Source organism: Sebastes umbrosus, chromosome 8 (genome assembly GCF_015220745.1).
Source record: "Sebastes umbrosus isolate fSebUmb1 chromosome 8, fSebUmb1.pri, whole genome shotgun sequence".
Lineage (NCBI taxonomy): Eukaryota > Metazoa > Chordata > Actinopteri > Perciformes > Sebastidae > Sebastes > Sebastes umbrosus.
Genome location: NC_051276.1, coordinates 22,335,098 through 22,348,494, shown reverse-complemented (window position 1 = coordinate 22,348,494; position 13,397 = coordinate 22,335,098). Strand labels below are relative to the sequence as shown.

At 41.6% G+C, this 13,397-nt stretch overlaps 1 protein-coding gene across 3 annotated transcripts; it reads left to right on the top strand.

Moving 5' to 3' along the window:
- Positions 1 to 1,855: 1,855 nt before the first annotated feature.
- On the top strand, positions 1,856 to 13,322 carry kdm2ba (lysine (K)-specific demethylase 2Ba). Of its 3 annotated transcripts, none has more exons than XM_037777177.1 (10): positions 1,856 to 2,039; positions 6,461 to 6,682; positions 8,003 to 8,146; positions 8,908 to 8,996; positions 9,402 to 9,693; positions 9,791 to 10,608; positions 10,706 to 10,869; positions 10,976 to 11,137; positions 11,271 to 11,489; positions 12,092 to 13,322. In XM_037777177.1, the coding sequence occupies exons 1-10, from the start codon at positions 1,986 to 1,988 to the stop codon at positions 12,271 to 12,273; spliced, it is 2,346 nt and encodes a 781-aa protein (XP_037633105.1). In that variant the 5' UTR covers positions 1,856 to 1,985; the 3' UTR covers positions 12,274 to 13,322. The 3 variants fall into 3 exon arrangements, with proteins under 3 accessions (XP_037633105.1, XP_037633106.1, XP_037633104.1); XM_037777178.1 differs by having other exon boundaries at positions 6,458 to 6,682; positions 8,908 to 8,994; positions 9,409 to 9,693; XM_037777176.1 differs by having other exon boundaries at positions 1,857 to 2,039; positions 6,458 to 6,682; positions 8,908 to 8,994; positions 9,400 to 9,693.
- The last annotated feature ends 75 nt before the right edge of the window (positions 13,323 to 13,397 follow it).

Below are 13,397 nucleotides of genomic sequence, written 5' to 3'. Positions count from 1 at the left end.
ATACATATACGCATATGCAGTATATACACATACAAAAACACATATAATCAATTAAAAAAAATCAGTGTACAATTCAGTCATCATCCTATTCTATCTGAAACACCTTGTTTCAGAGAGAAAGTCAGGTTGCTGACTTATTAGTCAGTCAAAACCATTAAATAGTTTAGACATTAAGCAACAATGACTATAAGCTTTGAATAATCATTACTGACACCAAACCTATGACACATGATGTTAAGTAAATGAACTCAAAGGCCTGAGTTCAACCCAACTCACGCTGACTCATACATCCCCACAAAAACAACCAGCAAGAAGCGAAGACGGACGTGTGTAGGAGTGACACATCTCGTGTTGCCTGCTTGTTCTTCATTTCCGGTTGCATTGGATGCTGCAATCAAGTCGAACGTTAATAATCGTTACAATGTGTTGCCAAGGTTCTTGCGTCGCTATGCAACGCCAATATTTGTATATTTGCACTACTTTACTGATAGATAGATAGATAGATAGTAACTTTATTGATCCTGAGGGAAATTCAAGTTTCCAGCATCACAGTTCTATAGTGCAAAAGGCAGTAAAAGAGTTAGTAGTGCAAAGTACAAAGTACAACAAAATATACCAGATATAAAAATACAAGGAGATGAAGAAAACTGTTAAAACTGAATATAGTGCAGGGTAACAGCTGTGATACACGACTATTAAAATAGTGAGTATAGTGCAGAAGAGACTGTTAAAAAGTGAGTATAGTGCAGAAGAGACTGTTAAAAAGTGAGTATAGTGCAGAAGAGACTGTTAAAAAGTGAGTATAGTGCAGAAGAGACTGTTAAAAAGTGAGTATAGTGCAGAAGAGACTGTTAAAAAGTGAATATAGTGCAGAAGAGACTGTTAAAAAGTGAATATAGTGCAGAAGAGACTGTTTAAAATGAATATAGTGCAGAAGAGGCTGTTAAAAAGTGAATATAGTGCAGAAGAGACTGTTAAAAAGTAAATATAGTGCAGAAGAGACTGTTAAAAATGAATATAGTGCAGGAGAGACTGTTAAAATGTGAATATAGTGCAGAAGAGACTGTTAAAAAATGAATATAGTGCAGAAGAGACTGTTAAAAAGTGAATATAGTGCAGAAGAGACTGTTAAAAAATGAATATAGTGCAGAAGAGACTGTTAAAAAATGAATATAGTGCAGAAGAGACTGTTAAAAAGTGAATAGTGCAGAAGAGACTGTTAAAAAGTGAATATAGTGCAGAAGAGACTGTTAAAATGTGAATATAGTGCAGAAGAGACTGTTAAAATGTGAATATCGACTTAGACTAGATATAGACTTTCCTCTGAAAAACCACCGCCCTTTCCTCTCTTCCTCACATTGCTTCTGCCACCTTTCCCTGTCTCTGTTTGATAATGCTCTTCATTTCTGTTTTGCAGAAGCTAACTGTCAAATCAATGCAGTTATTTTTTGTAGCCTTCTTTGCAATCTTATCTACCATTTCATTTCCTTTGACCCCTCCACCTCCACCTCCTCCTCCTCTTCCTCTTCCTCCTCCTTCACACAGGCCGCTGCTAGTAGTTCACTGTGCTGTGTTCAGGGAACCAGGTTGTTTGTTTTCTTTTTCTTTCTTTCTTTTATTTATTTATTTATTTATTTATTTATTTATTCATTTATTTATTTATTTATTTATTTATTTATTTATTTATTTATTTATTTATTTATTTATTTATTTATTTATTTATTTATTTATTGTATTTATTTATTTATTAGGGACATAGTAATTATCAGCCAGAATGATCCACACTCTCCAGACCAGTTGGTGGCAGTAAAGCACCAAATCGTTGTTTACCAACCACCAATAAACCTGAAAGAAGAAGAAGGAGAAGGAGGAGGAAGAGGAGGAGAAGGAGGAGGAGGGTGAATGATCTGAGCTCTGAGCTGGAGGCTTGTTCAGCCATGTTAGTTTTCTCTGCTGTTCACCACGAACGATGAGAGAGAGGAGCCATGGCCTTGTCACTGAGCGGAGACGATGAGGAATATGAGTCAGAGTCAGAGCAGGTCAGAGCTCTCTCTTCATTTCAATATGTTGACCTCTGTGTTTATGTTTGTTAATGTCTGTGATAGAAAGCCTTTTATGAGCGGAATGGTTGTTTTTCGGTGTCTTCTTCTTCTTCTTCTTCTTCTTCTCGGTGTGTCTTTTAAGAAACCTCCTCCTCCAGTTAACCAGGTTAGAGAGGTGAAGCTAGATGTTGTGTTCACACAGTTAGACTGACTCATCAGAGAAATGATACAGCATGTCCGTGAACACACCGTGCCCTCTCTTCCTGGGACATCATGATCACTGATCCATGTTGTACTGACCACCTCTTAATGCACCTCTCATCCTGTGTATGTTGCCAGGTTGTGACCAGAACCTCACTTTCTTTCCCCTCCTCATTAGCTGCCATGCTGCTTGCTGTGATGTACACATGGATGTTAACCTCTCCTCCTGTCCTGCTGCATAGTTGTGATTCATTTCCTCACACTTCCTAAACTTGCCCCCTTCCACTCTCTGTGCCTTTAAGAAGGCTTTAGGCTAAATGTTGTCTAGGCTGGGACCTGGGGGGATGGGGGTGAAGGAACAATGACTCTACTTCTGGTGCTTGGTTTGTCCCAAACTGGGGTCCAGTGACCCCTCAAAACAACCTGGTCATATATAATGGTTGGCTGGATTTCAACAGGGTTTTGCACCAGGAGGAGGAACATACAGCATGTTTGTCTCTGTAGTAGACACAGTTTTGATTTGTGGTATGAAGTGCATTTCAAGTGAATATTGCTTTAATGGTTGGCTTGATTTCATCAGTGTTTTGTGTCCACTTGTTTTGCACCAGGAGGAGGAACATACAGCACTAGTGTGTTTTTTTGTGTCTCTAGTTCTTTAAGACAAAGTTTTGATTTGTGGTATAACGTGCATTTCCAGTGAATGCTTTCTAACAGGGCTTATGGGATATTGCAATAATGTTTGGCTTGATTTCAACAGTATTTTTGTGTCAGGAGGAGGAACATACAGCATGTTTGTCTCTGTAGTAGACAAAGTTTTGATTTGTGGTATGAAGTGCATTTCAAGTGAATATTGCCTTAATGGTTGGCTTGATTTCAACAGTGTTTTGTGTCACTTGTTTTGCACCAGGAGAAGGAGGAACATACAGCATGTTTCTTTTTGTCTCTGTAGTTCCTTAAGACAAAGTTTTGATTTGTGGTATGAAGTGCATTTCCAGTGAATGCTTTGTAACAGGGCTTATAGGATATATAATGGTTGGCTTGATTTCATCAGTGTTTTGTGTCACTTGTTTTGCACCAGGAGGAGGAACATACAGCACTGTTGTTTTTTTTGTGTGTCTAGTTCTTTAAGACAAAGTTTTGATTTGTGGTATAACGTGCATTTCCAGTGAATGCTTTCTAACAGGTCTTATGGGATATTGCAATAATGTTTGGCTTGATTTCAACAGTGTTTTGTGTCACTTGTTTTGCACCAGGAGGAGGAACATACAGCACTGTTGTTGTTTTTTTATCTCTGTAGTCTACAAAGTTTTGATTTGTGGTAAGAAGTGCACTTCAAGGGAATGCTTCGTAACAGGGCTTATGAGATATTGCACAAGCCTCCATTAGACATTCTGGATATTGGGATATATATGGGATATTGCTATAATGGTTGGCATGATTTCAACAGTGTTTTGTGTCACTTGTTTTGCACCAGGAGAAGGAGGAACATACAGCATGTTTCTTTTTGTCTCTGTAGTTCCTTAAGACAAAGTTTTGATTTGTGGTATGAAGTGCATTTCCAGTGAATGCTTTGTAACAGGGCTAATAGGATATTGCAATAATGGTTGGCTTGATTTCAGCAGTTTGTTGTGTACACTTGTTTTGCACCAGGAGGAGGAACATACAGCACTGTTGTTTTTTTTGTGTGTCTAGTTCTTTAAGACAAAGTTTTGATTTGTGGTAGGAAGTGCATTTCCAGTGAATTCTTTGTAACAGGGTTTATGGGATATTGCAATAATGGTTGGCTTGATTTCAGTAGTATTTTGTGTCCACTTGTTTTGCACCAGGAGAAGGAGGAACATACTGCATGTTTGTTTTTTTTTCTCTCTGTAGTCTACAAAGTTTTGATTTGTGGTGTGACGTGCCTTTCCAGTGAATGCTTCATAACAGGGCTTATGGGATATTGCACAAGTCTCCATTAGACATTCTGGAGAAACATGAGAGGTGCTGACATAAGAGTGCTTACACCTTGTGCCGCTTACACAATGTTTACACCCACAACGCCGACTATAACACTTCAACAGAGAGGGTGTTTTTGACCTCTTCTGCTGCAGTGACACATTGGGAAGACGGTTTCTGTTGAGGGGACCACTGTTACAGTACATGAGCAACAACAAATGATGAGCCTTGTGACTTCCTCCCGCTGAAAATCTACGCTGAAGCTGAGTCAGAACACTGTGCTCAGAATATAGGCCATGTTTTTGTTCGCAAGACCTTTGGGACCAATCCCAAATTCCTGACATATTACTGCTCAAGAGTTACAGTAAAGACGCATCAGCTGATGGTTGCTTTGGAGACCACGCTCTGCAAAAGTGCTCTGATTTTTGTTTGTAGTCACAATTTAATTTATTGTATTGATAGTAAAGTAGGCATGTGGATGTCAGAGAGAGATCTTGGAAGAAATGTCAATCATTTGTTGTGGTCAGGTTGACATTTGGCATTCGCACTTTATTTTCAAATTGCTTTTTTCAGACTTTAGATATGATATTACAAAAACAGTTGTATCAGACAAGGTTAGGAAAATAATGAGGCCGCTGAACAACAAAAACATAGTGTGATGTTGACAGTCACAGCCACCCTGCAGCAGCATGCAGCCCGTCCTTTTGATGTGTCCTTCCCATATTTCCACAGTAGTCAGATGGATTTATGGAAAGCTGTCAGATGGCTTATTCCCTATCTACACACTACGTTCTCCATCAGTAACAGCAGGCAAGACACAAGCTAATGTGCTTGAAAAACATACAGTTTACTCAGAAGAAGGAAGTCTCAATTGTCGTTAGCCTGGAACGTCTTGTTCTATTTCCGTCTCGTGTTACCTGTTTGACCTGTCCGTAGTAGCACTCTAGCGTTGTTATCTAGAGATCAAAATGTGCTGGAATGCTATGCAGTAGTAGTAGTAGTAATAGAATAAGAATACATGACATCAGAGAAGTGCTCGCGGCTTCACACTAAATCATAACCTCCTCCTGTGAGCTTATTTTTATCCATCCCTAGCAGTCGTCTATTCAAACAGTCGCCACCAGCAAGGCAAACGTGTTGCCAAGGTAACCCCTCCTGCTAGAACAAGAATCACTGTAACGGTCTGTGATTTGTCTTATTTTCATAGCGCTTTACAGTCCTGCCATGGCAACAAGGAAGAGACTAAAAATAAATGTGCGAGATTCACAAACGTGAAATTGGGATCATAGATTCAAAGCTGAGTGGTGTGTGTGCCCTCACAAGTGTAAGATGAGTTTAATCACCATGTTACATCTCCTTTCATTCACTCTCGTGAGTCACACACACAGTATGCTGTATGTGTGCAGTTTAGCAGAAAGGTCAGAGCTGGGGATGCACTTTTGATTACTGTATATAAACGCATGCTTTTGATCTGATAACTTCAGCGATCGTTTCATTTGACACCATTTCAGACGATTCTCAGATCTGGTGCTGAAACAATTAGTCAGTTAATTGATTAGTCCATCAACTATTTTGATAATCATCATTCAAGCATTCGCTGGTTCCAGCTTTTCAATTATGAAGATTTGCAGCCATTCTCCTGTTTATTTCTTTGTAACGTGAACATTTTTGAGTTTTAGACTGTCGATCCAACAAAAAAAATGCAATTTGAAGGTGTCCCTCATCGGCTCTGCGAAATTGTGATGGGCTATTTTTCACAATTTTGTGACATTTTATAGCCTAAATATAAAAACTGTTATCTTATTTTTCTGTTGCTTTAGACAAAAGCCAAATGAATAAATGTAAATGTAACCAACAGAACAATAGGTAATCATTTGTTTCACTTAAATGCCAGCATACGTCTGGTGCCCAATAGTTAACCTGTTATTATACTGTTACAGTAAAGCTGTGTGCAGATGTCTGACTTGTGTAATTGTCAAAAAGCAGCAGGAACAGCCCGTTATAACTAAAACAAACAAGTGAATCAACCTTATATCGTGTGGGTGCAACATATCATGTTGATATCTGTCCTGATGCTCAGCTTCAGCAGCTCAGTACAGATAAGCTGTCGACTATACAGCATGCTTCTCCCATTATCTTGCTTAAAAACCCTCATCACAGTGGCTGACACATTTGTTGTTTCCTGCCTGGTACAAACTTGTCACCCTCAACTGACAGAAAGTTTTTAATTTTGTTGCCTTCATCTAACCTCTCGTCTCTCTCCGTTTGTCCTCCAGCAGCGGGCGGCCAACAGGCCGAAGCCCAAGGTGGGGACGTCGTCAGCCGTCAAGCTGCCGTCCAACCGCAGCTCGTCCGGAGCCAGGCGCAGGAGGACGCGATGCCGAAAGTGCGAAGCGTGCCTCCGGACGGAGTGTGGAGAGTGTCACTTCTGCAAGGACATGAAGAAGTTTGGGGGGCCGGGGCGCATGAAGCAGTCTTGCATCATGAGACAGTGCATTGCGGTAAGTTGGTCGGCACATTAAAAAAAGTAGCATTATTTTTTTATAAAGCATTCACACGCACATTTTCTACAAATATTTTTATTAGGGCTGTCAGTCGATTCAAATATTTAAACACGATCAATGTTCAAAATTAACCTTAAAGGGAGATTTGTCAATTATTTATTACTCTTATCAACATGGGAGTGGGCAAAAATGCTGCTTTATGCAAATGTATGTATATATGTATTACTGGAAATCAATTAACAACACAAAACAATGACAGATATTGTCCAGAAACCCTCACAGGTACTTCATTTAGCAAAAAACAATATGCTCAAATCATAACATGGCAAACTCAAGTCTAACAGGCAACAACAGCTGTCAGTGTGTCAGTGTGCTGACTTGACTATGACTTGCCCCAAACTGCATGTGATTATCATAAAGTGGGCATGCCTGTAAAGGGGAGACTCGTGGGTACCCATAGAACCCATTTTCATTCACATATCTTGAAGTCAGATGTCAAGGGGACACCTTTGAAAATGGCCATGCCATTTTTTCGTCTCTAAAATTTATCGTAAATTTGGAGCGTTATTAAGCCTCCTTCTTGACAAAGTAGACGTGATACTTATTTTATTTTATTTTATTTATTTATTTATTTACACATATATAAAACTGCACAAAATCCAGTCAATGAAAAAAAAGAAAAAGAAATGTGTCCGTAGAGTTCAAGAAGCCTTACAGGCTTATACAAAGGACCTCCCCCCAACCCAAGGAGAAAAAAAACAATAACAAAAAAGGAAGAAAGATCTAAACTATCATAATTTAAAAAATGCAACAAAAGTTAAACAACAACAAGAAGTACACAAGATGTGCAGAAAAAACTAACCAAACAGTGGAAAACAATCCAATAAAAACAATGAAATACATACAAAAAACAGTACAGAAAAAAAGAAAAATGTGATGATAAATTCCTTTTAAAATGTTCTAAAGATAACGAGCTCTTGATAACATGTATTTTGGTGTTCCATATTTGTACACCACGATATCTGAGGGAGTACTGGTGGATTCCTTAGATTTTTCTAGTTTCATATGATGCCAGTATCTTCATCTTATGCTACAACCTAAAAATCACAATGCATTATAAGAAATTAGTGGCGTTAAAACGAATTTGTGTCAACGCTTTATTGTCACGTTAACTTTGACAGCACTCATTTTTATATTTAAAACAGCTGTGTATCAAACTCAATGTGCACTGTCACCGTTTCTCCTCTGAAAAAGGAAGTCAATATGGTTTGTTAGAGCTAAATGTGTTAACTCCTGCATGTTCTCTGTGTTTCGCAGCCGGTTCTTCCTCACACGGCGGTGTGCGTGGTGTGCAAAGAAGCGGGGAAAGAGGACACACTGGAGGAAGAGGAGGAAAAGTTCAACTTCATGCTCATGGAGTGCTCCATCTGCAACGAGATTGTGCATCCCAACTGTCTCAAGGTATGCAGAGGGCCAGCCTGGGAACGGTTGAACAGCTCCACCTTAGTCGAGTCATTCACCGGGTGACTCATTTCTGTTAAAGTAGTGTGCCAGGAATCCCAGCCAGGTCATCATAACATAATGTGAGTGACTCAGACGTTTGGACTGTAGTCGCTGAAGGTAATTGGATGTGGTGTTGTTTATATAACACAGAACTCACTCGTCATTATTATGTGGTTCACAAGTTTTTATGACTCAAGTATGTTTGAGGATTTGACTCCCGCCACATGCTCAAGAATACAAGTGATCAGGGATTAGAACACTTATCTGAGTGACATGCATATTGCGAAGTAAAAGCCAAAACTAAATGTAAAGCAGCACACACCCTGTTTGCAACTGTATGTCAGGCGAGCTCAGGCTTGGTCAAACCAGTTTTTCAGACAAGCGCTGTCTAGTTGCTTTGTAACATGCAACAACTAAAGTATTTAAATATGTTCCTCTTTCACTTTTATACATCAATTTACACAGAAGTGCTTATTTAAGCTCCTCAAGTAGCTGTCATTACCTCCTCTTCTCTGTTTAATGCACAAAGCAAGAGTCTGCATGTTAGCTGAGGTTGAACCGTGCTGACCTGCCCTAGCAGACGCACGTCACAACAGTCACTTTCACTTCCCTTGTCTTCTTGTTTGTGTTTTTAAAAAAAAAACCAAGCTGTACACAGGACGCCGTTAAAACTTGTTGTTCTTGTTGGAATCCGGCTCATTTTCTTGTCTGTTCATCAGGTGAGCGACGCCTCGGGAGTGGTGAACGATGAACTCCCCAACTGCTGGGAATGTCCTAAATGCAACCACGCTGGGAAAAGTGGAAAAGTGAGTACAAATATGTGTGAGTCAGTGAGGAGTTGGGTTATGTAACCGCTTTACTTAAGGGTGTGTTTTGAAGTGTGTTTGCTCTGAAAAGAATTACTGCTAAAGATTTCTGAGATTTTCTGAGTTTGGGTATTACTCATAGTTAACAGTTGCTTTCCTTGATGAGTATTGCTTTGAGTGATTCAGTTTATGTGTGTTGATCAGCTCACCACTTCCTGTTTATACTTTTGTGAAAGTCACCCACATGTGACTCTGTTTGTCACAGAAGCAGGATACCACCGACACAACACATGTTTTGTGTTTTGATCGCAGTGACACACTTTATTAAACCGTAGAACAGTTTGGTTTTCCTGGTCGCTATAGGCTAAAGGTATAAAGTCGTCTCGCACCTTTTTGTCCCCTCTGGCATTGAAGCAAAAAAGGGGTCCAGGGTTCAAGTACGCCTCCAACCTCCCGGGCTCTCTGCTGAGGGAGCAGAAGTCTGTGAAGGAGGAGGGAGACGTTTCTGCTGCTGCAGCCAAGAGGAGACCGGACAGAGAGGAGACGCCGAGGTACAGACCCGAGGAGTCCCTCCACCGACAGCCGCCGCTGCTCTCCCCCAGCAACCTGCCCCCCCGGCCCAGGCCTGAGGACAAGCTGAGGAAGAAGAGGAAGCTGTTTGATGATGATGAGGAAGAGGATCTCGGTTTGAGGAAGAAGGTTTGTTATCATTTACAGACTGATTTCATTTTAGATGCAAGTGTTTGTTGTGCCAAACCAAAGCAATGTTAGTAATTCTCATATTTTTTTCTTGCAGGAAAAGTCAGATGATCCTTATTTTTCCAAACTTCTACATCAAATCAAGACAGAAGAGGAGGACGAAGACGCGTATGACGAGGAGGATGACGAAGGAAGGGAGCCTCTCTTCCGGGGCAGCGTAGAGAGGAAAGGGCGTTTCGGAGACGCAGAAGAAGAAGGGGAGGAAAAGGACTCTAAGAATGCACATTTGAATCCCTGCATCAAAACGCCCGTCGGCGACAGCGATCAGTCTCACTGCAGCTCTCCGCAGGCCGGCCCCAGCAGCGAGGGCGGAAGCGAGACCCAGGAAAAGGGGCCGCGTCCGAAAGCTCGCCGCAAGCGCCGTTTACCTAACAGGGAGCTGAGCCGAGAGCTGAGCAAAGCGCTGAACCAGGAAATCCAGAAGACTGAGGACTGCCTGGCCAACGAGAACCGCCAACCCCTCAAGGTGGAGCCGGAGACGGAAAACGAGGAACCCAAGAGGTTGTTCCGCAACGGCAACGAACTCGGGGACCAGAGGCCCCACCTCAAGACCAGAGAGATGAACGGGACGCCCTGGGAGCTGCGCCACTTCTACCCGAGCCAGATCACTCCGCTGGGCTTCAACAGGAGCACCCCGACCAACCGGCCGGTGCCCCCACACTCCCCGCCCAAGTGCGTCCAAATGGAGCGGCACGTCATCCGGCCCCCTCCGATAAGCCCGCCCCCCGACAGACTGCCGCTAAAAGACGGCAAAACGCACGTCATACAGCGCGAGGTGTGGATGAAGATCTTTGGCTATCTCACACACCAGGAGCTGTGTGTCTGCATGAGAGTCTGCAAGACGTGGAACAGATGGTAAGAACACGGCTTAAACATAGCATGTTTACATTTTCAAGTATTGCTGCACAGAATCTACAAATCTTTGAAACAAACCTTTCTTTGTGATGTGTAGGTGTTGTGATAAGAGACTTTGGACAAAGATCGATCTGAACCGCTGCACCTCCATCACTCCACTCATGCTAAGTGGGATTATCCGCCGGCAGCCACTTTCCCTGGACCTCAGTTGGACCAACATTTCCAAGAAACAATTAAGCTGGCTTATTAATAGATTGCCAGGTATGAGTGATTCTTGATCTGTCTAGACAAAGGAAATTCTCTCTCTTTTTATTTGTTTCTCTTGTTCTGCATCAGTATTTTAAAGTGCTCCTCCTGTGTCTTTCAGGTCTGCGAGTGTTAAGGCTATCGGGGTGTTCTTGGGCTGCCGTATCGGCGCTCTGCACCTCCAGCTGCCCTCTGCTGCGCACCTTGGATGTCCAGTGGGTGGAGGGACTCAAAGACGCACAGATGAGGGACCTCCTCTCGCCCCCCACAGACAACAGACCAGGTAACTCAACGTGGGTCAACAAAGAGCAAGCACTGCCATGGATGGGGGTTTTATTCATGCACTGACTGTCATGCACCTGTTGATAAAAATCCATAAATTGATCGGTGATGTTCTTCATGTGACCGACTGACAGGTCAGCTGGACAACCGCTGCAAGCTACGAAACGTGGAGGACCTGCGGCTGGCAGGGCTCGACATCACCGACACGTCTTTGCGTCTCATCAGTCGTCAGATGCCCTCTCTGTCCACGCTGGACCTGAGCTACTGCAACCACATCAACGACCAGTCGGTCAACCTGCTGACAGCAGCAGGGACCACGACCAGAGACTCCCTCACAGACATCAACCTGTCAGGTGAGAGCGTAGTAACACACAGGCACTAGTGCAGGGGTTCCTGGGGGCTGACTTACAGGCGTGATGTAGCAGGAAGTTAGATGCTTCAACTTGGATTTCCCCTCCTATGTATCTAAACAGAAAATAAGTTAATGGCAGGTTATGCCAAACTACAATCCAAAAACATCAGAATAAGGCCATCGTAGTTCTTCGACACGCTTGTGAAACTGCGGTAATGTGAGCCGCCATCTGACTTCGGTTGCTCTTAAAGTTGTGTTATTATGGTAGGATGGCCTCAGAGCAACCACACAGCTAGATGCCATCAAAGCCTAAACACTGTACCTTTACCAAAAGCCACAAAAGTACCACTACGTGAAATGAAATATAGTTAAAGGTGAATGTTGTAGCATCTTGACATCACTGTAAATTGAGTCTGCCTGCTGGGTCCAGTTTAAATAGAGCACATAGGAAAACACAGGATCATGTTAGAGTTTTGCGTTTGCTAGATAATTTGTCCAATTTACATAATATACATGCATTTTGAGATCTCCGTTAATGATGTGATATTCAGTGAATTTTCTACGCAAATATCAAGCTTATTTTTCCTCTCTGTTTCCCTTCAGTTTGTAACCGGGTCACGGACCATTCCCTAAACTTTTTCAAGCGCTGCGGAAGCATCTGTCAGATCGACCTTCGCTTCTGCAAGCAGGTGACCAAAACGGCCTGCGAAAGGTTCATCGCAGAGATGTCTGTAAGCGTACCGTTCAGACTGAAAGAGGACAAACTGCTGCAGAAGACCAGCTAGCTCCTAAACGGGACATAAAACGATTGAAAGACTGTCTTTGCACTTATTGGAACAAGTTTTTTTTTTCTTTTTGAAACTGGTCTCTGAATCAATGTCACAGTGAACGAACTGAAACGAGAGACGGATTTCCTGGACTGAGGTGACAAACACTCACTGGACAGACAAAGAGAAAAACAGCATGCATGTATTTGTGTTGCGATTGTACTTTTATAAAGACGTGCTTGTATTTGACTGTTGGGTTGTTTATTTTTATTCTTTAAATATTTGAAAACACAGTATTTTTATACAAGCATAACTTCATGTGTTTACAGTGTCTCAGGAGCTAAATATCACAGAGAGACTGCATGGCATGTGAACCGTCCCCTTCCTCCGTTTGCCTTCATACAACAATGTCGTCTATGTGCCAACATCTGTATTTGACATTAATGTAACTTCAGTATCAGATAAAAAAAAAATAACCTGTACAGAAAGACTAAATTATCATAACTACTTCCCAAATATTTAGAATGTATTTCAAGAATGATAAAAACAGATTTCATATTCCTGTTACACCCTCATGTCTTCACTTTCCTTAATACTTTTATAAATTGTTGAGTGTTGTGTTTGACGGGCTTTTCTCCAACATTTCAACATTAATTTATTGATTTTTTTTTTTATTACAGTTTTTGTATTTATTCATTTATTCAGTAACTTGACATGGATGTCTCAGAGCTGGGTCAAATAATGCTTTCAAATAATTTATCGGGGTGGTTTTGAGCCTGTTGCAGCGTCCAGTCGGTGGAGTTTAACCCCCTAACAGTCAGTTACCTGACACTGGCTTTCTATGATGCAGTCAACCCCACACATCTGGTTCTCCATACAGGTTTAAGAAAGACTTTTGCAAATACTGTAACTCATTTGCATTACGTTTGAATAATAACTCCATACAGTAGGTGTTGTGTGTATTTCAGGGTGTGTTGTGCTGGTCAGGTGAATGTGATAATGTTTATATTTGTAAATCCAAAAATTAAGTGCTAATATGCATTAAAAGAATTTCATTTGTACCATCACTGAGTCTTGTCAGTTTGCCAGGAGATAAATATGTGGGTATGAGAGTGATTTATAGCGGCCTTGGCTCTAGGAAT

Bases quoted from the DNA above. Each gene is read 5' to 3' on its own strand.
- kdm2ba (XM_037777176.1), top strand. From the start codon at position 1,986: ATGGCCTTGTCACTGAGCGGAGACGATGAGGAATATGAGTCAGAGTCA. The intron at 6,683-8,002 runs GTAAGTTGGTCG...TGTGTTTCGCAG, and splicing joins TCATGAGACAGTGCATTGCG to CCGGTTCTTCCTCACACGGC. The intron at 9,694-9,790 runs GTTTGTTATCAT...TTTTTCTTGCAG, and splicing joins ATCTCGGTTTGAGGAAGAAG to GAAAAGTCAGATGATCCTTA.